The sequence below is a fragment of the Sphaeramia orbicularis genome, chromosome 17, assembly GCF_902148855.1.
Source record: "Sphaeramia orbicularis chromosome 17, fSphaOr1.1, whole genome shotgun sequence".
Lineage (NCBI taxonomy): Eukaryota > Metazoa > Chordata > Actinopteri > Kurtiformes > Apogonidae > Sphaeramia > Sphaeramia orbicularis.
This window is the reverse complement of record NC_043973.1, coordinates 17,345,047-17,371,883: the sequence shown is the minus strand read 5'-3', so window position 1 is coordinate 17,371,883 and position 26,837 is coordinate 17,345,047. Positions and strand designations below refer to the sequence as shown.

The 26,837-nt window shown below is 35.1% G+C and overlaps 2 protein-coding genes across 2 annotated transcripts; both read left to right on the top strand.

The window, feature by feature from the left end:
- Positions 1–9,719: 9,719 nt before the first annotated feature.
- Positions 9,720–10,463, top strand: LOC115437737 (transcription factor Sox-14). Its single transcript, XM_030161061.1, has one exon. The coding sequence runs from the start codon at positions 9,735–9,737 to the stop codon at positions 10,461–10,463; it is 729 nt and encodes a 242-aa protein (XP_030016921.1). The 5' UTR covers positions 9,720–9,734.
- A 4,985-nt stretch (positions 10,464–15,448) lies between these two features.
- cldn18 (claudin 18) lies at positions 15,449–26,627 on the top strand. Its single transcript, XM_030161408.1, has 5 exons — positions 15,449–15,668; positions 20,899–21,063; positions 23,075–23,234; positions 23,336–23,449; positions 26,540–26,627. Exons 1-5 carry the CDS (start codon positions 15,449–15,451, stop codon positions 26,625–26,627), a joined length of 747 nt encoding a protein of 248 aa, XP_030017268.1.
- The last annotated feature ends 210 nt before the right edge of the window (positions 26,628–26,837 follow it).

The following is a 26,837-nucleotide window of genomic DNA, read 5'->3' as shown; positions in this document are numbered from 1 at the left end:
GATGCTCTACACACTGATTTTACATTACTGTGACATAGGTTTTGCCCAAAATGGCTTAGTTTCCATAGCAACAAGTTTGAGTAAAACCCAGTGAAGGAGAACAAAACTAGAAAAAAAAAACAATAAGAGACAGTACAGAGCTAAAAATTATAAAGATTTTCACATCATAGGAACACGTAGCTATGAATGACAGAACATTGTTCACATTATCGGTTTAACAAAAATGGTTATGTCACCATCATACACATCATATGTTAGACCTGCTATCAGCTACATATACGTCTGTAAGGCTTTGGAATCACGTAAGATACTCAAAATTCAATTTATTTTAGACCATAGACTGTATAGGCTGCTGTCTGTATCTTTTCATGGTGTGTGAAAACAGAAAGTACGAGCTGACTTTCCTTCTGCCCTTTTTAATAGAAGAGGGGATTAGTTACAAAGCAACAAAGTGCACTTCAGAGACTAACAGTAAACAAAAATGAAAAGAAATCTTCAGTCGATGCTGTGGAAAATAAAAGGTCAAGGGAAGAAAAGAGAACAAATAAAAATGGCACCAGAAAAAACAATTGTTACATGTTCTTTTTCCTGCTTAAAATGATCAGAATATTTTTTAAAAAGTTACATAATTGACTGTAATGTGTCATGTGTGACAAATAAGAACAAGATGAGAAATTAAAAACTCTAATAGCATCAGGTTTGTAGAAAATGAACATGTATTTGTTAGTTTCATGTCATTTTCTGATCAAAAATTAGACTGAACGCAGTGGGAAATTGCAAATGGTATAACCACAATATTACACCATCTTAACACTGAAGGAAGATGACTTGACTGATTTGATTCCCCCAGTAAATTATAATAAATACAATAAGGGCACTTGTAATGTGAAAGAACAATAACAACACACTGAGGAAGCTCATGCAACACATATTGAAATTGACCCCTGAACACACCACAGACCAGGAGCAGTGGGGGGTTTAAGTGCCTTGCTCAAGGGCACCTGTGCCAAAACTTTCTGTGCTGGCCCAGAGAATCAAACTGGCAACGCTTTGGTCCCAAACTGCTTCTCCAACTCGTCCAGGCCACAGCTGCTCCTACTTTTGAAGCAGAAGAAGAAAATGTCACATTTTGACAAAGACCCATGTTTTCATGTGGCGTTTGTTCTGTACAGGTTTATCCATTTTAATGGCATGAACACATATATTTTACCAAAAATGCAAGCAAAACCAAATTCACCTGCCCAAGACAAGTGTGATTCTTTTAAAGCAAGGATTCCCAAATATTTTCAGATCAAGACCCACAAGAAAAAATTGGCATCTGTGCAAAACTCAGACTTGTCTACCCAAAATATCTTGACTCCGTAATAATTCTTACTATCAAGTTATTGATAATAAAAACTGCTTAAAACACATAAAAGACAATCATGTTGAAAGTCAGTAATGATTGGCAAGAAAATGTTAGTGACAAACAAATTAAAGTCTAAGATATACAAATCATAATTGTTATAATATCATGTATTTTACTGTATTTTGCCACTTGACGACCCATATGTAAGAGTAATTTGCATCAGACTCACTGATGCTAATATCTACAGCTCATATTTGTTTTTTTGTACATAAACATGAAAGACCACTACACCATACATGGTCACAACCCAAGTTTAGGAACGGAAGGTGTAAAGAAATCCAACAATCCAACTGGTCCTTGTACTCCTGAATAATAGTGGAATGAGCCACACCTATTTCCAGGTCTGACACAGAGCTAACAAAGGGAGCAGATAGGTCTGGCTGTACGAGATTACAGATTTAAAAAAAAAAAAAAAAGTTATCTCTTGATGTAGCTCGAGCTATGATTTAACTCTTTATTATTATTTTGTATTTTTTATGTATTTAGTTGAAATATCCAGCATGTCGTGAAATTTAGGGAAAGATCTGTGGGATGGGGTTGGTTTGGGTCAAGGGGCTATAAAATATGCAGGTGTTCTGTGTTAGTTTTCTTTTATTTTTTATTGTTTTAGTTATGACTCATATCTGCCAGTTGAACATAGTAATGATGCACTTATGTATGTGTATGTGTATATGTGTGTACATGTGTTTATACGTACATCTATTGTTTTTTGGGGGGTTTTTTGTCGTTATTTCTGTGATTTATATCTTGGTTAATATCTTGGCATATGTACAGTCGTGGAAAAAATTATTAGACCACCCCTAGTTTTCTTCAATTTCTTGTTCATTTTAATGCTTGGTACCACTAAAGGTACATTTGTTTGAACAAATGTAATGACAACCACAGAAATAGCTCATAAGAGTTTAATTTCAGAGCTGATATCTATTCATTTTCCATGGTTTTCTTGATAATAACCTAAATCACTTCAGTTCTTACATCAATAGCTATGGCATTGTACTGCCAAAAACAGTGCTTTTAGGCATTCCATGTTTTCTTTTCTGTCTGTTTTAGTCACATGATACACACAGGAGTTAGTACTGGATTGCATAACCATTGTTTCTGATGACTTTTGATGCTCTAATAATTTTTTCCGCGACTGTATGAGTGTATTTTTATATCTCCTGTCTGCAGTGACACACATATGTTGATCTGCACCTGCTTTCCAAAAAAAAAAAATAATAATAATAATAATTCTCAAAATAAGAACCAAAATGACAGAAAAACACACAGTGTGTGTCATTTAACCTTTTTAAATGTAACTCCACCATAAGAACACAAAGAGCATGGTATCATCGACCCTTATACTGAAGTTCTGACCGAATCAGAAAAATCCCATAACCCCTCAGTTGGGTTTTCTCCGCCTTCCATCACCAGACTATCATCGCCCCCTTAACCAGTCTGTCATTTTAAGTAAGCAGCCGCCTGCTTAGCCGGCACCTTTCACTTTTCAAGTAGCACTTAATTTACTGCAGGACATTTTAAATCTCCTGCTTCTGTGGCACTGAGTCGCTGACAAATGCCTGGTTGCAAATGTATCTCATTGACTGCTGACTCGGTTGTATTACAAACCAGCTGATAGCCACTGCTGCCGGAATGTGGCCCCCAGGTTTATCCTCACACGATGGAGGAAGTGTATTAATTTAGCCTAGATGTGGAAGTGAACAGACAGATCTCTCGCTCTCTCTCTGCGTTTCTGAGGATGGAAGTTATCTGCAGCAGAGCCAGAGCATATTCCACCATCAATGTGTCAGGGGAAAGCTATTAAAACCGCTTTACTTTTCCTAAGTATCATGAGAATAAGCACAAGATTTAGTGAAATCCCCCCCAGAGCACGGAAAATCTTGGGGATTTTCCCCCCGAAATGTCTCCTAATGGACTGCTCAGAAGTGTCAGGAAACTCTTGTTAGCCTTGAATGAATTTTTTAAGATGTTTAGAAGCACCACTTTGGATTTCACTGTATTTATACGGAGCTGAAGTGACAAAATTTGAAAAGTGAGTGCATGTGAACTTTCAACATAATCATTTGGAAACACATTTTTCAGTTACAGAACAGATTCAGTGTTTGGTAAAATACACTGAATTTAACTGAAGTTGATTATTCATGTGTCACAAAATGAAATCAGACTTTTAGTTCAACTTTATGGAGACCTTGTCCGGGTTCATCAGAGAACAACCATGGTCTTATCTATCAATAAACATTATTTGTGTCAATATTTTATCAATTATCTCCCGCTCCTTTAATTCTGATATTTAATGGAGGACAAGGGATTCCCGCAAATTAATTTAAAGAATCTAAATAGAATATATCAAATTAAAAACAGTAATAATATAAGTGTGTAGTTTACATTAGGGAAGGAGAAGATGGTGTCAGGAAATTTTAAATGGAGATAAAGCTAATGAATAATAAACAAACATAACAGGTAAAAGCATTTTTTGACAGATAAAAAGAATATGAAGTACCTGATTAAAACCAAATAATAATAATTCAGTGATGGATTTGTTTTCATTTGATATTAAATTAACAGATTTGTAAGACGTTTAGATCCTGTTTGCTTTCAATCCCTGTGCTAGCTTAAAATGTCGTTGTTTCTGCAAAGCACAGGCACACATACTCCAGACACACAATGTTTAGGGTCAGGAAATGATCACAGTTTCACTTAAATACTTGCGAATACATTGAGAGTCAGTTTTTATCACATCTTTGCAAACTTTCTCTGGATTAAACAAGTCTTGATATGTTTCTCTAACCCTAAACTAAATGTAAAAAGCTGATGTTACTGTTGTTTCTGAAACACAGATGTTAATATAGAGTCTTTCTTTTCTTTCAAAATATCAAATGTGCCATGAGTGGTTAAATTAGTAACATCCATCTACACATATTTAGAAATATTGATTTAAATTGTATTGTTGGTCCATTCAGAAACATTAAGATATTATATATTGTGTATTGTTTGTTTGTAGAAATATACAAATGTACATGCTAGTGCTTTAAGTTGGATATTATTCCTTTTTCTATGTGGTATATATTATATGTATGTATTTTGTATATGTTTTTAATTGAAAGTCTAATCGATATATAATTAGTTATCATTTAGTTAACCCTTTCATGCATACTGGTCACTACAGTGGACAGCTGTTCAAAGCTGTTCTTTTGTATATTTATGGATTTTGTTGGTTTAGTTCCATATCAGCCAACACAGTGGACGCTTATGCATCATCCCATACACTGTAATTCACACCATTACTATAAATTTGCTGTTCTAGATAAACCTGATCTGTTTGAGTGTAAAAAAAAAAAAAATTTGCTATTTGTCACTGGACTGCAATTCACTGTTTTGTTTACTTTTGTGTTTTTTTAACCAATAGGTTTTTGGGGTTTTTTTGCATATTATCTCCATGCAGGTATATTAAAATGTGAGAAAACATCAGATTAGCAGCATTAAACGTGTTTTTATTTCATAGTTTTCACACAGTATATCAGTAAATACATGTTTCTTTGCTTCTTTAGCCAAGTGGACATTTTTGTAACTCCATGAAAAATAGGTTTATAAATTTTTTTCTTTTTTTTTCGTGCCTTAAGAGTAATTAAAACACTCAGGAAAAAATATCTTGATTAAGGTTTGCATAATTCCTGCATGAAAGGGTTAAATCCTGTGTAATTATTTGTGTCTTCCATGATTTTTAGAAGCGTAGCATCTTGTACTTCGTCCCGCTCCTTTTCAAATGTTTAATTTTTTTTTTACTCTGTTAACTTTTTTTTTTTTTTTTACACTTTTTCCCTTGTTTTTTGTATTTTGTTTATATTCAAAACAAAAAGTAAAATAAAATAAACAAAAAATAAAGTAAACATGTCCAGTATTGTCCTATCCTGCTTTTTCTTATGTTAATATGCTCACACACTCTGTGCTGAGTGTGTTTTAATGACTGTAGATGTTCACAATATGTAAATACATCTCAAAATTAAGATAAAAGCATCTGGCATCTTAAATCAGCCTCACCAATAGTCGTCTGATTAATCAATGCAGTAAACTTCTGACATAAATCAGCATTTCTTCCTGCGTCGTGGAGTTGACATGATAGATTCTTTACTTGTCCGATGTTGGCGCACTCCCCGGGCCGAGCGCCCATCCTGCATCTCTGTGTCGTCTTTCATTTCCTTTTCACCCCCAGGTCTTTCTGTACCTGTCAATTTCTTTCTACAGTGTGACTCCTTAATCCACCTGAGTGCATGGAGGACAGTTTTGACATAAGAAGAAAAGATAGACTCCTAAGGAGAGGACCAGTATCTTTAGAGCCTGGGGGATAACCGGATTACGACAGCCATTTTGTGCTGCTGGCAGTTTTTCTTATTACCCATTTTTCCCTCTTCATCTCTCTGGAGTTGAAATGCTGGCCTTTCTTAGAAGTAACACCAGACACTGACTATACACAAACCCCTCGCTCTCTGTGTTTTTGTGGCTAAAAACTGAAAGCTTTGTACAGGATAAAATAAGTCTTGACTCATAATAGTAACAGTTTGCAAGAGACAGATAATTTCTTCATACTGTTCTTCGTGTAATCCACCTCTGTAGACAGTTTTCTCTATTGAAAACGCTCAAAAACATGGTTCCTCTGGGGAAGTAATCATTGTCTCTGTGTGTGAGGCCTGAACCTATAGCACAGCAGATAACAGCCCAGCTACGAGGAAACAGATCAACTGTCTGACCCCCGCTGCCACTCACTTTATCCCTTCGCTCCGTCTGCTCTAAGGTAACCCAGCTTGGTCCTGCCCCCCCACCAAATCATAAAAACACAACGCCTTATCATCTCCACCACTGATGTGCACTACTGGATCTTTTATGTCCATTTATTTTGCTTTTGAAGAGGCCCGCAGCGCCTTTGATTGTGGGAGGTAAATGAAATAAAGCCCTCCTCCTCGCTGGTTCCCTGATATCTAAGTTTATCACTGAGACCAAAACCTAAATCCAGGGCCTCAGCAAACCGCCACAGGTCTGTCTACGCGCACAGACACATCACGCTTCTGTCAGGGTAATAATCTTTTCAGCTACTTTTGCCTTTAAGGTGGCCTCGAAGCTTCCACTTACTGCTCCCAGAAAAACAGCATTGAATTCCTCCTTGTAAAATGAGCCTTCTCCATAATCCACCTATAAGCAGCTGCATCTCCTTTTTAACTCCTATGATACACTATATATAATTTAAAGTTCAGTTAGCTGCACTATGACTGCTGCAGGCACTGCTACATCAATGTCATTTCAATAACAGGCCAGATTGCTCAAGCATATTTGATCAGATAAGGTAGTAATTATGAAAACTTATAATCAATGGAGTCACCCAGTGAATTACAGCTGGGATTATTATTGATTTCAAAGGATGGTGGTGGGAGCAGCGAACAAATTATGCACATAAATAATATAAGAAACCTGCAAACGGTCATGACATTTTGGAAATGTGCACAAAGCTGACAAGCAAACTAAGTGCCCTGTATTGTTTGTTTATATTTTTGTCATATAATATGCACTGCCTTGCAAAAAGAAAAAAAAAAACTTTGATTACAGGATGAATTTGCTGTTTATGCCACACCATACTTATGTCATCATAAATATCACAACATTTATTTTCATCCAGACCTGCATTAATTTTTCAGCAAGGTCTTGTATTGATGATGGAGAGTCAAACCACTGTGTAAAGGCTTCCATCATGTTCCACAGACTGTCATTGGGGTTCATGTCTGGACTCTATGACCAATCCATGTCCATACGATGTCTCATACTCCCTGAACCACTCTTTAACAATTTGATCATGATGAATTCAGATATTGTCATTTTGGAATATGTCTGTGTCATCAGGGAACAAAGAAACCCACTGATGTTCATTCCTGGTCATTCAGTAAATTCAGGTTCAGCTGACCTTATTTTATTTAATCATTGCCCTGCCCCTGAATGAGAGGCAAGGGTGTTTGTGTTTGGTTCAGTTTGTTTGTTTATTTGTTGACACTCTAGCAGCAAAACTATTGGTTGAATTCATACCAAACTGGGTTTATAGATTGCCGGTGACCCAGAATAGATCTGATTACATTTTGGGAAAAGTAGGTCAAAGTTCAAATTTTTTATGAATTTTTTACATATTTTTTCTTCTCCTATTTACTGACAATGGCCAAAATTTCAAATGTCTTGAAAAACATCAATTTTGTTTCAATCTTTTTCAAACTTAGCACATATATAGATGCATCTGATATGCTGACATCACCACACACATAGACATGATGACATCAGTTGGATTGATGCCAAAATAAGCTACAATATATGCGAGGGGCGGGATTTATTATGCCTGGCGCTACTTGTTTTATTATTTATTTATCCCATTTTCACATAATGTTGCTGAATTTATACCTGGCCAACTGAAGCAACCTCAGACCATAACACTGCCCCCACAGGTTTGTACTACAGACACTAGGCATGATGGGTAATGACTTCATTCATCACTCTGGCACAGATTGATTCTGGACTCATCAGACCACATGACCTTTTCCCACTGAAACACAGTCCAGTCTTTATGCTCTCTACAAACTGATGTCTGTTTAAGAAATGAGAAGCTACTAACTGCATCAGTTACAGTTAAAACATATTAATCACTTTAATTATCCAAAGTAAGGATCTTATACATTCATTCACTTAAATCCATGCATTTTTTCAGCCAGCCATTGTATAATGACAGTTGATTTATTATGGCAGTTGTTGAGCTACATTATTTGATTTTACTTATACATTTCATTTGTACTGAGGACATGCAGATTTTTATGTCAAAAGTAATTAAAATGGCTAACTTGATGATAAGCATACAACCCAACAAATAAACACAAACTGCCATAAAATGCTGTAATTGCACATATCTGGAACCACAGACAGACATGCGTATCTTAACATAATCTGTAAATCCAGTTTGACAGAAGATCACGTCATCTTGTGTCTTTTAATTTAGTTCCATATTATAAAGGTGCTTTGGTTGAGTGATTGTAATACACATACTGTGAGACATTTTTAGCACCTTCGCAGGCTTTGACCTTATTAACCCAACATCTTACATCTGTCTGTAACAAAAACCAAGTAGTTTCAGGATTTAGACTTAACCATAAAAATAATTGAACATGCATATGTACATAATTTACATTACAGACAGTTGAAAGACTCCGTAAGCCTTTAAAATAACACTCAAACACATGTCATGAATTCATGGCTTAAAGAAATGCACAGTGGCAGCGTTTTACTCTGGCGAACGTGTTGAAATGCAATGACAGTTGGTCTTATGATGTTACTTTTCAGTTCGCCACATTCAGTTCTGTACTACATTGAGTATTGAAGTGAAAATTAACTCTACTATTGTGAGCCTGCTATGTTGACAAATAAAAAATATGAAAGACTAGACGGAGTTATATCTAATTAAACTGGCATTGATGCATTAGATTAGACTGGTTGTAAATGAGAAGGTAGTGACAATAGTAAATACTATGTCAGTACTGAGGCCTTACAGGACCCCATAAAGACTTGGACCTGGTTCTATCATCTGGGGAAAAAACTTTGTGACTTTGTCCAATGACCTACAACCTTTCATTAAATTTCCTTTAATGAGACGGTTTCAGTTGAGTAGAAAATTCAGCAGCTTCCCCAGAATATATAATATAGACCTGTGAGGTTCATTATTGAGCAAATGAGGTATAGCTGATTACACTCAGGCTTGGCTGCAGCCCAGGAACAACATTTTATTTCCACATCCTGAATGATTTTTAATTCAGTTTTATGCTTGTGTCATGTGGCAGATAATTTGGCTTTTTCCCCTGGTTGCACGTCTCCACTTTTCCCAGTATAGAGATTTGGAGAGAGGGAACAGAGGGTGTCCCTTAGAAATGTTACAGAGTCACTTTTTGTAAAGGGATTACAGTGCTCTCTCTCATTCCCATTGGCTTGGCCCACCGTGACAGTGTTGTGTTGATGTGTGGCGGACATGCCCAGCTCCATCCATAACAAGCTTCCAACTTGGTCCTGTGTGACTCCCATTCATGAGCCTTGGCTTTGAATAGTTACAGTTCCACTTTATACGAAAGCTTTACTCAGTTTCTAAATTTCTTTCAGCTTTTTCTCAACAAGAACACCGATATAATTTGTCTTGGCTGAATCTGGCTTTAGGCAACTTTTGCTTTTACGCACGAAGCGAAGCATGATCTTTCTGAAGAGGTGAGAGAGTTGTTAAAGTTGGACTTGTGTTTTTTTAATTAATGTGCGACTTTCTGAAATGGCAAAACCTCTAGATCACATAAAGAGACCCATGAATGCTTTCATGGTGTGGTCCAGGGGCCAGAGGCGAAAGATGGCACAGGAAAACCCAAAGATGCACAACTCTGAGATCAGCAAGAGACTCGGTGCTGAGTGGAAGCTGCTGTCTGACTCTGAAAAACGTCCATACATAGATGAAGCCAAGAGACTTCGGGCTCAACACATGAAGGAGCATCCGGACTATAAATACAGACCAAGGCGCAAACCCAAGAGCCTCCTCAAGAGAGACCGCTTCCTCTTCCCTCTGCCGTCTTTACTCGGGGACGCAGCGGAACACCTGAAGGGATTTTCCATGGACCATTTTCTCGTCCCTGGGGAAAAAGCCAGAGCTCTCCTCGCCCCCTCCTCTTCCTCCTCTTCGTCCTTCTCTCTGCTGGAGCCGATGGGACAGTTCAGCACCGGAGCTGTCCAGAGGATGGCCGACATCCCGCACACTCTGGCCGCCGGCGCGTTGCCCTACAGCGCGCACACCTTTGGATACCAAACCGGGGGGATCGGGAGTCTGACGTGTCCCGGACAGCACACCCACACCCACCCTTCGCCCTCCAGCCCCGGGTATGTGGTGCCATGTAACTGTAGCGCCTGGTCTGCGGCCAGTTTACAGCCTCAGGTGGCCTATATCCTCTTCCCTGGAGGGATGACCAAGAGCGGCATGGACGCGTACGCATCACCCAGCTCCAGTGTGTGAGTCAGGGGGAGGAAAGACTGCTTTTGCGTCCTGGAGACTCAGAGATGGAGGGGGAAAAGTTGGCACACATGGCCTCTTCTCTCTGTGCTTAACAACACCAAGACGGTTTGATAAAGTTCAAGTCCTACAGTTACCTTCATGAGGATTTGTTATGATTATTTATGTGAGTATGAGCCTTAGGATTCTGGGCTTAATGTGCTTTTGTTGTTATTCTTTTAACAAAAAAACTAATGAAAATCTCTTGAAACATGGACCAAAACACAACAGACTATAAAACTTATTCTAAGAAGCCATTTATTTTTGCAGAGGCAGATGAAACCTGCAAGAGCCTGTCTTTTTATGTTTATATTGGAAGATACAGAAAAGGTATTAAGTCTTATTTTGGACTGATATTTATTTGAACAACTGTTTATCCTCCTCTATACCTGTCACAACACATTAAGCCTTTTATTATTATTATTTTGAGGTCGGAGTGGAAAAAATGTTTTCCATGAAGAACTGTCTGAAGTCCTTATTTTTCACTATGTTAATAAAAAAAAAAAAACACCACTATTAATATTCATTTAAATTTTGTCTCTTGATACTATTAAATGCATTTGAAATATACAGATGTTCTTACTTTTAATTGATATTATTTTGATGTCAGTCATTTACTGACTGGGAATTACTGAGGCTGAGTTTGACACTTATCACTCTCAGACATTTTTTTTTTTTTTTTCTAGCAAAATTTGGGGCTGAAAATTCTAATCAGCAGCAAAGGTCTTGTCAATAAACAGATATGTTTAAATGTGCACAAATGTTTCCTGAAATTAGGTGATTTTTGTGGATAAAACCATGTTGCATCAGCTTGTACAAACCAGCCTCATCAAAGGGTTGGTTATAGTTATAAAAAGGGAATCTACCAGATGAAGTGTTGATATTTAACTAAAAAACAATGAAGAAAACATTAACATGTACAAGAATACATGTGGATATACAAAACACAAACTAGTATCTTTCCACTGTTGAGTTAATGATTTAAAAGCGTGATGTTTTTAAGCCAGGGGTGTTAACTTATTTTAGTTCAGTGGACATGTACAACATAATATGATCTGAAGTGGGCCAGACCAGTAAAATAATAACATAAAAACCTATAAATACTGTCAACTCCAAACTTTTCTCTATGTTTCAGCATGACAAACATAAAATTATATTATGAAAATATTTACATATACAAATTATCCTATTAAAATTTGAACAACATAATGAACCATGAAAAACTTGAAATTTCTTTAAAAAATAAGGGCATTTTTAACAATATTATGTCTCAATTTATCATATACACATGTGCATTCCAACTTACAGATCACAGTGGATCTAAAGGCACAAAGCAGTCAGTAACAGACATAATAATAATTGCTGAAGTTGCATTTACATCTCTTAAAACATTACTTGTTGTTCATATTTGTTCAGGTTATCCACATTTTTTTCTGAAAGGATAGCTAACATTTCATGTAATTTTACTTTTTAAAACTAAAATCAAGAGGAAAAACTTGGAGTTGTCATTATTTACAGGTGTTATGATATTATTTTACTGGTTCATCTGACTTCAGATTGATTGGAGCTGTATGTGGCCCCTAAACTAAAAGGATTTAAACACCCTTGATTGTTAATATCATCAATGTAGTTTTTGTATTTCACAAATTCATCCCACAGGCCGGATTTGGCCGGTGAGCCATATGTTTCACATCCCTGCTTTAAGCTAAAATTACTTTAAAGCCAAAGCCAAACATGTAATTAATGCAAATCCAATGCAACTAAATAAATTCTAACAAATTTACATTTACAAGAACATCATGTTTGTCCCAAACATGTGCATGTAATGGGGAAATGAAAGTGAGTTACGTTTATGATAAGAAAATATCAGAAACTTCTCCTCCCTGTTTGTTGACAAAGTGATAAGGTGAATGTTGAATCATAGAAACTGTTCGCTGTTTGTTTCAGTTAGTAAGAGGTAATGAGTCCTCACTATGAAACTGCTAATGTGTGTCCTTTATCCAAGTTTAATGTGTGAGTGTAATGATCAGACTCAAAACATGGTTTAGTCATGTTTTAATTGAACAAATTACAGTCTCAAGCCTGATCAGTGATCCTAAAGCTGTACATGATTATCACAGAGGGGTTTCACTCGCCTCATTGGTCAACATGTTAGTTTCATGGTAGAAGAATTTTAAGCAGAAGCTCTGAGTTTGACCTCTCACCCTCAGCAGACATAATAAAAGTATAAGAGTGCAATTAATGGTTCCTTTTAACAATTATACAGCACATTTATACAGCAATTATACAGCAAATGACTCATAAAGTTGTTAGATTCAGAGTGTAAACTGTACATGTGCCAAAAGCACACTGTGAAACCATTCCAAAAGCAAAAACCCTGGATTAAAAGATGTACTAAATTAAATAATATATGAGTATTATCAGCAAAATGGGCATAAGCATTTCTGGATTAATCAGTGTAGATGCTGTTGATGTTTAACCCTTGAAGACCCAAACATCCACTGTCAACCAAAAACCATCAACGGATGTAAATGTTTAATATTTGATCCACTAATCCTATCAATCCATGCAAATAATTGTGTAAAATACAGTTGGTCATCTTTTCATGGTCATCAGATATGACCCAGTTGAATGTTCAGAGGCTCTATAGTGAACACAGAGACACTGTCATCTTCTACAACATTGATTCACCAGTAAAATTCATGTAATTTGATAAATGACAGTGGATGGAGACACTGGGTTTATGTTCAGTTAATGATTAATTTGCAGAAAAAGTCGCTTTTCCTTCAGTTTTCTCTGTTTTTGATATAATAACTGTCAACTTTATGCTTAGCTTTTATGAGCATCGACATATTCAGTAACTTAAATATAGAGCAAATACATGATTTACACTGAAAAAAAAAACACAAAATACAGAACATAATATTACAATAAATGGTGATAAGTCACTTAAGGAAAGTTTAATATCGAGGAAAAATTCATTTGGGAACTGACACAAAAGTAACACTGGGTCCTTACGGGTTAAGATTGGCCTAGTTTTAACTACTCCTATTATGTACACTTACAGGGTGGGGAAGCAAAATTTACAATATTTTGAGGCAGGGATTGAAAGACAGTGTATGACCAATTAGTTTATTGAAAGTCATGAGAATTTATTTGCCACAAGAAAATTGACATAATAGAAAATGTTTTTATTCTATGTGTCCTCCTTCTTTCTCAATAACTGCCTTCACACGCTTCCTGAAACTTGCGCAAGTGTTCCTCAAATATTCAGGTGACAACTTCTCCCATTCTTCTTTAATACTATCTTCCAGACTTTCTCGTAATAGTTTTGCTCATAGTCATTCTCTTCTTTCCATTATAAACAGTCTTTATGGACACTCCAACTATTTTTGAAATCTCCTTTGGTGTGACGAGTGCATTCAGCAAATCACACACTCTTTGACGTTTGCTTTCCTGATTACTCATATGGGCAAAAGTTTCTGAAAAGGTATGGATAATAGTGTTAGGTATGATTATGACATCAATATATGTTTGGTTTCAAAACAATTGACGTAGCGCCTGCTGAGAAAAAACAACTAAATGTTCATTGTAAATTTTGCTTCCCCACCCTGTATAAAAAAACCATCATATACTTCAGTATTACCTTCCTCTGGAAACCAGTATCTCTAGAAAGTCAAATTTTCATGAGCTGAGAAAAACAACTCTGCTTTCAGCTTTGTCACAATATGTTTTCTAGTAAATCCAAAAAAGTTTCTTTAGCTTAACGAGGGAACAATTTTCTTCTAACACATAAAATACACATTTTAGTTTAACGCAAGCATTAAAAATCAACTTATTAACAAGAAGAGGATGTAAAATTGTGTCTGAAAAGTAACTTAAACTGTCAGACAAATGTAGAAGAGTAGGTAAGAAAATGCAATATGGAGGAGAAGAATTAAAAAAAGAAAAAAGAGAAAAAAAAAAGGGAAATGCTCAAGTAAAGTCCAAGCACCTTAAATTTGGGCTGAAGTACAATACTTGAGTGAAAGTACTTAGTTATGCTTTATTATGAAAATGTGTAATTGTAGAAAGATATGATACTTTCGATTAAAAAAACAAGAAAATAGTATATAAAAATAGATTAAAAAATTAAAACTACTTTTACATCCACACTAAGTTAACACTATCATAACTGTTGAACCTTTATGTGTCAAATAATGTTAATGTGTTGCTCATTATACCTATTTTAATGGTTAATTTCTTATACATACAATATTCCTACTCTAATATGAAAGGCAATCAGTAGGTCTAGTCATTATGGTGTTGAGTAAATGTAGTAGAAATGTAAATATTTTAGATGTAGTTGAGTAAAAAGTTCAATAAGTCTGAGATGTAGTGGAACAGAAGTGAAATGTAGAGTGAAATGTCAACCCTCATGAACAGTGAAAGTATTCAAAGATGTTTAATGCACAGAACTGAGTAGAAGTACTTTGTTAGAACTGAGAACTCCTTTAAATGTGTAGTTTTGTGTCTGGTTTACGTCCGTTAAACATCACTCTGTCCGTATTGTTTGTCTCATTTTGATGCTGTTTCATTAGTTCATCTGTGGATTTGATGTTTGACTCTCGTTGATTCACTTTCCTGTATTTACATTTAAACTCTTAACCGTTGGTCCTCGGTGAAGGTACCAGGTGTTCCTATCTCCACTGTGTCCACACCTCTCCTGTGCATGTGAACATGATGAATGTGCACAGGTAGCCCAACCCACGCTGCTATGTCACCCACTGGGCGAAACCCAACCACCTCCACCCAAAGGTGCCACTGTGGACAGGAACACCTGCTCACATATGACTGAACCCCACTGTCATATGCAGCTGAATTCTAACACTTAGGCTTGTTTGCTATTTAAGCTCCACACATACAATCTGCCTTTTAAGTTTATTTGTTAATTTCGGAAAAAGACCACGATGGCGCCTGGGGTTTTACAAAATGGTGGATTTATTCTAGGTTTGATTGGTGCAATAGCCCTCATAGCAGCCACTGCCATGAACAAGTGGAGCGTTAAAGACAGACAGGGGGATGTGGTGACGTCTGTTTACACCTACAAGGGTCTGTGGCAGGACTGTGAGACGGCTTCATCTGGATTCACCGAGTGTCGCCCACTCTACGGCCTCCTGGGCTTCTCAGGTACGACCAACACTCTTACACTGTAAAACCAGACAAGTTGAGTTTACTCCATAAATCTCAGGTAACTCGTTGCCTTAAAAAAATTTAAGTAATGAGTAATGAAAACTTGAGTGTATTAAACTTAAATGCTTGATTTGAATGGATTTTCTATTTTAAGTACAACACACTAAATGCCAAGTTAATTTAATTTAAAAGTTCTTGTAATGTCAATTGCTTTGGATAATCATTAGACTTAATATCATCAGTTCTTTGGACTCATTTCCAAGTTGATTTAAATGAAAATCTTTTGCAATATAAAGTGTTTTGTATAATATTTCAGCTTAATATATCAGTAGTAGTGTGGATGGAAATTACCTCAGTGTCATTTGCCAGTACAGGAAATGCTTTTAATTTAGTAAGGCATTAAGATTTCTGTTGTTCAAGAACTGTCATGGATGAACAGGAAAGCCATTGTTTGGCCTATGGCTCATACTCATGGTGCAGCTCTACAAAAATACAAAACCAAACACAAAAAGGCCAATAAACATTACCATACACACATTAAGTCCAAATTAACACTAACACCACAACCCCGCTGAACCCCTGCACATAAAAATAACACATTTTCAACAACATGCCCAATACCCACAATGCAATGTGGAGATAAATAGGTGTGGTCATGACTAAAACTTAATGATTTAAATCCATTCAACTTAAACTTTGTCATACTTTTAACTATGTCTACAAATTAGTAGAATATACTGAACATTTTATAGTAATGTCATAAAGCTTAAATCATTTAAGTACATTGTAATTAAAGCATTTTAGTAAATACAAATTCCGGGCTTACAGTGCATAACTCTCATATCCTCCTGTGCTCGTATGCTGTTTGTAACTGTAACTGATTTTATCTAAATCAGTTTAATTTCATTTGATTAACCCTTTAACCCCTGATGTGTCTGTGGTGAGCGCTCTGAATGTATGATCTATTTTAAATATTCATAAAAATTCAACCGTTTGCTCAATAGGAAAAATTTCAAAATGTGCTGATAGAATAGACCTTGTACTTTTCATAGTCATCTGAGCATGCTCAGTGCACCCCCCAATGTCTGTGGAATGGGGGGTAAAACACAGAGCAGTGAACAAGACCAACTCACCATAGAAATAGATGGTTTGGACTTCTTTTTTTTTTTTTTTTTAAACATCATTTTACTTGTGTTTTTTTTGTTTTTACAGTTGTTTGCTGTGTTGTTGTGATTTTCTTTTTTTTTTTTTTTTTTTTTTTTTTTAAACTGTGTTTTTACAGAGCTTTGACCATATAACTGCTTTTTGGAGTTCAACCAAATGCCAAAAAACACCTGGACTGATTTAGAAAAAAAGAGCCCCAAAACAAAAACTACTGGGCCAAAATTCAAATACTGTTTTTTCTTTGTGTTCTAGTTCACAGTTCATGTTCAGCATCCTAAATCTTTTAGTGAGGTACATTTTGAGTGCCTTATTTAGTAAAAACCTGTCAAACTTTAACTCCTCTCTTTGTCTTTTTCTTTTATTCTACTCTGTTTTGACCCTAAAACACACAGTAAAACAAAACCACTGAACATACTCACAGCAGCTTTTATGACACTGAAACAGATGACAATTCACAGCAGCACTTTTACCTGGAATCATATCTCAGTGGTTAAAGGGTTAAACAATTAAACAATATTGAAAACACGAGAAGCACTCAGAAGGATGATGAATTTATTCAGTCGCAGAAAATGCCTGTACATGATCTGCACAAATGAAGGCCTTATCGGCTGAAAAAAGCAGGAACTTTACTAAAAACTGAAGCGATTTTAAAGGTTATGTAAATGTGGAGAGCGTTACGTTAAGATAAAGAAACCACATTGACACCGTTCACACACATTCTTCACACTGTTTTCAAACTATTTCCAATTACTTTTCAATTTTCAAGTCAGCTGTTTTATTAGTTTTAACTCTGATGAGATTACCAAAGAAAGAAAGAAAGAAAGAAAGAAAGAAAGAAAGAAAGAAAGAAAGAAAGAATAATCTCTTCATTCCCCAAACTTGACTTATTTTATGCTAAAATCATGTAAACATCCCTAAGATAGTTATACCAGGTTATATAAAAACTATACATTGAAAATATTTCCAATGACGTAACTTTGCAACAGCAGAATCACTGGAGTCTGTTTTATGTTTGACTCAGTTTAACAGAAACAACATTAATGAAGTTGAATAAATTATCACCACATATTTTGTCATGTATGATGTGTTTTGAACCATGTTTCTCCTCAGTTTCGGTCGTCCTCCACTAAACTCCTGTTCTGATGTTTTCCCTGCTCCTATCAGTATTTACACTCTGGTCACAATAGTAGACGTCGAGGGCGAGGACTGGACATTATCAAAAACAGAACAAACAACAAGCAAATGGCAGCTTTTAGAACACACCTAGGAAACACAGGCAGCACTGAGCACCATCTGATAATATAAAGACAAAGAAAACTGGAATATGTCCGTTTATTTTACAGCCACGGTACATTTGACCTTTAATCATTCAGTCAGTTTTAGTTTGTCTGTGGATTTTATATGTTCAATAAAGAGGACAGCTGGAGTTTTGTGCTTGAATTGATTTAAGTCCATGTTTTATTTGTTTTTTGTCCAGTTTTTGTCTTGTCTGGATGAAACTGAAAACTTTCAAAGGCCTCAAACAAGACTTAACTTCTGGCCTACCATGACCAGCTATGAATTGTATTACTTTTACCAGTGCCAGCTTTGCAAACCTCTACCTGTCTATGATTTTGATCTTAACAGACTCACTGGAGTTTCAGTTTTATAGAAGAGGATTTAGGGCCACTCAGAAAAAAAATTAAAAAATTAAGGCCCAATATTTTTAAAAAATCATTATTATGAGAAAAATGTCAGAATTCTGAGTTTAAAGTCAGAATTTTGAGTTTAAAGTTAGAATTCTGAGATTAATGAGATTGATTATTAATGATTATGATCAATGATTTTTGATTATTGAGATTTCTCAGCATAATAATAAAAAAATATATATGTTGGACCTGAGTTTGTTTTTTTTCCGGTGGCCCCAATCCTCTTCCGTACAGTTTAGTGTAATTCTAAATGGTAAAAAAGCAAACCGGGAGACGTTGTATCATTGCTTTTTGAATAAAAATGTCTGAGTAATAGTAAAGAGCAGCAATGAACTATTACTTGAATCACATTAAATGTAAAATTAAAGCATCTAAGTCAGTATTCAAGTTTCTCTCTTATGAAACACTAGCATAAAATAATAATCACTGAAAAATAAAGAATGAAAATAACTCTGTAGCGGTTTAGTTCAAAGTTTAAAGTCAGATCCCAGAACAGGACATAGACCTGTTTCTACTGTTTCACCAAAGCAGAATTAAATACACTCCAATACTATGATATATGTGAATAAATGTGAATGCTTTACAGGCTTTAAATTTTACCTCACAAATCTGACATTGAAGTTTTGTGGTTGACCTCAGACACAGACGTTATATATCCAGCTGCAGTTTTAAGTTGTCTATACACACAGATACACACAGATACACAAATACATGCAGTGTTTAAGTGTTTGAGGCAAATATTCAACCCCTTATGTGAGTTGGGCTTTAACATGTATTTATTAAAGAGTGGATTTCATGGACATTCAGACAGATTTTTTCTAAATTTGAGAGAAAAGTTTGGGAAATTTGGATTTAACCCATAAAGACCCAAACAGCCCCTGGCAACCAAGAGCATCTACTGATCTAAACTGTTTAATACCTGTTGATCCACTAATCCTATCAATACATGTAAATAATTGGTGCAAAATACAGTTTGTCGTCTTTTCATGGTCATCAGATATGACCCATTTGGACGTGCAGAGGCTCCATAGTTACTGTGGAAACACATCTTCTACAACTTTGAATCACCAGTAAAACCCATGGAGTTAGATCAATGACAGTGGATGGAGATTCTTGTTTTTATGTCCAGTTATTGATATCTTTACTGGAAAACTCACTTTTTTCTTTACTTTTCTCTGTTTTGATATAATAACCTTTGAATCAACTCTGAGTTTTCATGACCATCGAAATCAGGGGTCTCAAACATGCAGCCTTTGGGGCCAAATGCAGCCCGCCAAAGGTTCCAATCCGGAATGAATTTGCAAAGTGCAAAAATTCCACTGTCAAGGCTGTTGAACTCATTTTAGTTCAGGTTCCACATACAGACCAATATGATCTATAGTAAAATAATAGCATAATAACCTACAAAAAATAATGACTCCATATTTTCTTTTTGCTTTGATGTGAAAAAGATAATATTACATTATGCCTATAAATAATGACAACTTCAAATATCTGTCTTTGTTTTAGTGCAAAAAATAACATTAAATTATGAAAATATTTACATTTACAAACTATCCTGTAACAATAAAATGTGAATAACCTGAACAAATATGAACAACCTGAAATGTCTAAAGAAAATTAAGCACAATTTTAACAATTATCTGCCTGTTCCTCAGTGTTTAGTGTCTTTGTAGATCCGATCCATAATGCACATGTAGAAATGATAAGTTGAGGCATAATATTGTCAAAATTGCACTTATTTTTCTACAGAAATTTCAGTTTTTTCAGGTTATCCACATCTATTTTGTTTGGATAGTTTATAAAACTAAGTAATTTCATAATTTAATTGGTTTTTTTTTCACTAAAACAAAGACAAAAATTTGGAGTTGTCATTATTTATAGGTTATTATGCTATTATTTTACTAGTCTGGCCCACTGGAGATCAAATTGGGCTGAATGTGGCCCCTGAAAGAAAATGAATTTGAGACCCCTGATCTAAATTAAATATAGGAATTTAAATATATAAAAATACATGATTTACAGTAAAAAAAAAAAAAAAAGAAAAAAAAAGAAAAAGAAAAATATAGAGGATAATATTATAACAAATGGTGATAAATCATGTAAGAAAGGTTAAATAGAGAGGAAAATTAATTTAGTATCTGACACAAAAGTAGCACTGGGTCTTTATGGGTTAATCATTGCTGTATTGGATCATTACATGACTGGAGGAGCCTTTAAATAAGTAGAGATACATCAGTCATGTATTCTCTCAGGGATGTTGTGGATTTTAAGTCAAGCCTCAGACCAATCCTGACAACCTGAGTGTCATTTTTGAAGTCTAAATATGACTGGAGTGGTCAAATGTGTGTGTCCATGTGGTGTGTGTCCACCAGGTGCCTTTCAGGCGGTGCGAGCTCTGATGATAGTGGGTGTGGTGCTGAGCGTACTCGGGGCAGTGATCTCCATTTTCTCCCTGAAATGTCTTACGATGAACAGCATGGAGGACAGGACCAAGGCCAAGATGAGCCTTACAGCGGGCATCATGTTCATTATTGGTGGTATGACGAGAAAGCACACACAGACCTTAAAACTAACAAAGACCGTTTTATCATGAAAAATACCAGAACTTGTTTAAGTCTCCCAGATATTTATCCCAAAATCTATGAATGAGCACAAGTTTAATTATTGTTCATGTAACTATCAGAACAAATACACATAAAGTAAGAATATTTAGTGTACATGCAGCTGATAGATAGATAGATAGATAGATAGATAGATAGATAGATAGATAGATAGATAGATAGATAGATAGATAGATAGATAGATAGATAGATAGATAGATAGATAGATAGATAGATAGATAGATAGATAGATAGATGTATTTTATGTATCCCAAATTACAGAATAGGTCAGGGGTGTCAAACTCATTTTGGTTCAGGGGCCATATTTAGCCCAATTTGATCTCAATCAGGCCAGACCAGTAAAATAATGACTTAATAACCTAGAAATAATGACAATTCCAAGTTTTTCATTTTGTTTTAGTACAAAAATAAATAAATAAATTATGAAAATATTTACATTTTACAAGAAAGATGTGAATAACCTGAAAAAAAAGAAATTTCATTTAATAAAACTAGTGCAATTTTAACAATATTATGCCTCGACTTATTATTTATACATGTACATTTACACACAATGTTACATAAACGTTTGGTAACAGGCAGAATATTGTTAAAATTTTGGATTTTGGAACTAAAATTTGAACAATTTCTACAATATTCCATCTCTTATTATTAACACAACTGCAGATCATAGTGGATCCATAAATGCACAAAACATTTAGTAACAGGCAGAATATTGTTCAAATTGCACATTTCTGGTTGTTCATCTTTGATTATATTTATGTATTTATTTGCATTTTATCGTGAAAAAATAGTTTTGTAAATGTAAATTTTTTCACAGTGTAATCTTATTTTTTTTCACTTAAATTTTTTCCACATAATTTTTCACAAAGAAAATTTGTCGTTATCATTATTTATGGGTTATTGTGTTGTTATTTTTACCATAGATCGCATTGGTCTGTATGTGGAGCCTGAACCAAAATGATTTTGACAACCTTGACTGTTCAGGTTAATTTTTGCACTTTCATCCTGCGGGCCGGAATGGAACCTTTTGCGGGCCAGATTTGGTCTCTGGGCCGCATGTTTGACACCTGTGGAATAGGTAGATGTTTATTCATGTTTTGACAAAGAATCAGATACAATAAGACTTTTTTTTTTTCCTTACTCCTCAATCTTTTCAGTCATCAAATGTGCAAAAATTATTAATTCTGATGATCTCTCTTATTTTTCTTGTTGGTGCTGTGTTTTATAATGAACAGAAAAAATAAAAAGGAAGATGGAGGTAGTTTACAAGGCTGCTAAAGGTCAATAGGATATGCCAGTAGTACAAGGGGTGGATCCACGGGGGGCTCATCGTCTACCCCACCCCCACCCCCCCCTCCCATTTTATGTTCTTAAAACTGTACTCATAAAATAATGCCAAAAAGTTTGTCAAAGCATTGAAACAAAAAACATAAACTGTCATGTTTTATTAAATCTTTGAAGGCAATTATTAATTATTGTGGGTTTGTTTCTTTGCTTGTTTGTTTGTTTGTTTTACATGGTTGAGCTTTTATTTGTACATTTTTCTTTTAATACTTTTACTTTTTAAGACCTGCACTGATTTCTATATTGTTATTATTATTATTATTATTATTATTATTATTATTATTATTATTATTATTATTATTATTATTATTATTATTATTATTCAAAGATTCAAAGATTTTTTTTATTGTCAATTCACTAGATGCACAGGACATACAGAGAACAAAAAAAGATAAAAATAGAATAAATAAGTGGTCTGGAGAATAAACTATAATAGAATGTAAAGTGCATATGTAAATCTATTTACAGTTGCAGTAGTGCCATACATAAATGGTTATATACAACATGTTTTTTATTTTTCTTTCTACTGTGAATAAATCAGTAACTTTCCACCTTCTTTTTGCTTTTTCCTCTTTCTCAGGTGTGTGTGGAATTGCAGGAGCATCGATCTATGCCAATCAGATTGTGGCCAGTTTCAGGGTCTCCACCAATATGAACTATGGAGGAGGCTACGGAGGAGGAATGGGGGGAATGGGAGGAGGAATGGGAGGAATGGGGGGAATGGGAGGAGGAATACCCACGTAGGATATTAACTTTATTATTGTGCCTGAATTTTCAACTTGTTTCTACAATGATAATGATGACGTTTCCTGGCCGACTGATCTGTGTGTGTTTTTATTAGATACACGTTTGGCCCTGCGCTGTTTGTTGCCTGGATAGGAGGGGGTGTCCTGATTATCGGGGGTGTCCTGAAGTCTCTGGCTTTCAGGGATATGGTGAAAGATGACAAACCAAGGTGGGTCCTGATGAGTTACAGTGAAACAAATCACAAGAAGGTAAAGCTGGTGACAAAATAAAGGAATATTAACTCTTTCAGGCATGACGTCCACATTTGTGGACACATAGTTTAAGCTCACTTTCCAAAGGGTTATAAAGGTAATATTCTCCAAACCACATGGGGGCAGTCTGTATAGACCCTAAGCAATACATTGAAAAAAAAAAAAAGTACCATCTTGGTTTTAGAATTTGGATGCTCTGTGATCTCATAAAATTAACCTCCTAAGACCCATCTATGGGTTTACTGTCTGTTTGTGGACAAGAGTTTCACAGCTTTAAAAAAAAAAAAAAAAAAAAAAAAAAAAAACTGTCCACCACAAATGAAATTCCATAATTTTTTAAAAAAAAAAAAAGCATTTGAAAAAACTGTTGCATCATAATGTTTCCAATGCAGGCAATTATTCAGTTCTGGAAAAAAAGCCAAAACGTGTATATTTGTACATTCCTGGGTATCAGAAGTTAAAAATCTTCTTAATAAAACCATATTAAAAAAAAAAAAAAAAGATAAATTCAAAATACATTTCAACTTTAGCCTAATTTTGAGTAATAAAATCAATCAATAATAATAATTTTAAAAAATAATAATAATAATTAAAAAAAAAAAAAAATTAGATACTTTTTTCTTAATTCATGCATGAAAGGGTTAATGATCTCTGTAAGTGTCTTAGTGGGGCCAGAACAACTGCCTAACAAAATATTTTCCCTTATTTGGTGTTTTAATGATGATGGTGGAGAGTGTTGTCTGTTGTGTAAAAACCCACTGACATATAAACCTATGAGCAGACTTAGTTGTCATTTATTCAGTCAAATGTAAGAATCCAGCCAAAATCCTGCAGAAATTCTATAATATTCTTAATCATATTATCAGTAGTGTACAGTAACATGAAAATAAGAACCATTGTGCTTTCATGACTTTGGAATAAACCATTTCTATTTACAGAGATTCCTCTACAGTACCTTAGCCCTTTCATGCATGAATTATGAGAACCTTAATGGGTCAAAAAACACAGTAATGTCCAGTCATGGAGCAAAATTTAATTGATTGCCATTCCAACATTTATTTCAATATAAAGTAGTTCCTTGTTTTGAATAATCGCTTGTGGTCCGACTAAAGCAAAAATGAATTTAAAAGTAAAAAAAAATGTGGGTCAAATTGTCTCTAAAACGTCCCATCAGAGAAATTTTGAATTGCGTTTTTTTTACCCTAATCAAGATATTTTTCCCCGTGTGTTTTTATTCCTCTTTAGGCATAAAAAAACAATGTGATTGAAAATGTTTTTATGAACCTATTTTTCATAGAGTTGCAAAAATATCCACACAGCTGGACATTATACATTTAACTTTTGAAGCAAAGAAACATGTATTTACTGATACACTGTGTGAAAACTATGATTTTTTTTTTTTTTTTAATGCTGCTAACCTGATGTTTTGTTACATTTTAACATACTCTAATATTAGTTATTACTCACTATATGGAGATAATATGCAAAAAATATATATTTGTTTAAGAAAAATGGTTAATTGCAGTGTATGGGATGATGCATAGGTGTTCACTGTGTCGGCTGATATGGAACTAAAACAATAAAATCCATGAATATACAGAGAACAGCTAGAGAATAACTGTCCACTGTAGTGACCACTATGCATGAAAGGGTTAGAATGGGTTTAATGTTCTTTGATTTTCTGTTTCAAGGTCTGTTGTATCCAGCATTAAAGGAGTGATAGTTCACTTTTTTTTAAATGGAATTATGCATTTTAAAACATTTCTCTGCGGTCTACATAAACTGTAAATGCTATGCTTGGGTCTGAATTCTTCATTAATTCAACTCCACAGGTCCATCTTCAATCCTATTTCTGAGTAATGACACCAGAAAGGTCATTTTAAGCGCCGGCCCTTTAAATGCAAATGAGCCACTTCACGCCCCACCCCCTCCAGGCTGTTGACAGTGCTTCTCTTGTGTTCGTTAATACAACCAGCAACTGAACATTTTAGGTAATCAGCTCGAAGTTTGGACATATTTTCAGTCTGGACTACAACCGCTGCTGCTGATAAACAATTATGGCGTACTCTGAGAAAAGTTCATCGAAAGTCTTGACCTTAGATGTGCAAATGTCGTGACATAATTAGTTATATACGTAACAAATTAAGCAGAAATTAAAACGGGTTGTAGAAATCCACTTGATTTTCACCAAAATTAATATAAAGATAGCTTTGCAGCACCTGGAGGGTTCAAATTCAAACTTTTTGAACTATTAGGGTCCAAATACACAAATAAACGAACCAAAGACTAATAAAAAGTGGGTTTAGAAAAATATGACCCTTTCAATGTGAATTTACTATGTGTGACTTAATATCCCTTCAACTAAAAAGCTGAAAATGGATAAAACAAACACTAGCTGTAATCAGGGACTTTCCACATTTTCATCAGTCATCAACTGCACCACTAGATGTCACTAAATATCACACACTGAAAATTTAAATTCCCAGGTAACTTCATTACCTCCGCCAAGGAGGTTATGTTTTGCCAGGGTTTGTTTGTTTGTTTGTTTGTTGGTTTGTTTGTCTGTCCGTTAGTGTGCAACATAACTCAAAAAGTTACGGACAGATTTTGATGAAATTTTCAGGGTTTGTTGGAAATGGGATAAGGAAGAAATGATTAAATTTTGGTGGTGATCGGGGGTGGGGGGGCCCACGGGGGGGGCCACTGATCAGCCTTGGCGGAGGTCTACGCTCTCCGAATGCTTCTAGTTTTTCCATTAAAATATCTATTAAATGTAAAAATTCTTGATGAAACAAGTTTTCTGTTGGAATGAACTGAGCTGGATGGTTTGAAGTAGTAGCATAATCAGCCATCAGTTTTATTTTACCCAGAATTCAAAGCAGTTTATTCATGAACTAAACAGCTACATCAAATGTCTGAATCCTGGAAGAGCTGACTCCCATCAGATTTTTCCTTTAATTTGTCACCAGTCTGTGACTAAATGCCTTCATGTTATTATGGACATGTTATCGTCTCCACTGATTTAAATTCATGTTGTTTGTTTGCAGCTACCCAGGCGTAGTTTACAAACCTCAGACCAGAACCAAATCTGATCCTGGGGATCGTCATCCAGAGAAACCACAGCATTACGTGTAATTTCACTGCAAAGCATGTTTTGTTTTTGGTTTGTTTTTTACATTTGCTTTGTCTTTTCATTTGCAGTTTTTCTCATAGCCTGGTCATTTTTAGGAGCTTTACAACTAAGCATCCACTTCTTTTTTTATCATCCTGACAATGTTTTTCAATTTACATATTAATGCAAGAGCAAAACAACAGGTGTAATAAGAGTAATAGTTCTTCAACATG

Excerpts from the sequence above, each read along its gene's own strand:
- LOC115437737 (XM_030161061.1), top strand. The coding sequence starts at position 9,735 with ATGGCAAAACCTCTAGATCACATAAAGAGACCCATGAATGCTTTCATG.
- cldn18 (XM_030161408.1), top strand. The coding sequence starts at position 15,449 with ATGGCGCCTGGGGTTTTACAAAATGGTGGATTTATTCTAGGTTTGATT. Across the intron at positions 15,669-20,898 it reads CGGCCTCCTGGGCTTCTCAG|GTGCCTTTCAGGCGGTGCGA; the intron begins GTACGACCAACA and ends TGTGTCCACCAG. Across the intron at positions 23,235-23,335 it reads ATGGGAGGAGGAATACCCAC|ATACACGTTTGGCCCTGCGC; the intron begins GTAGGATATTAA and ends TGTTTTTATTAG.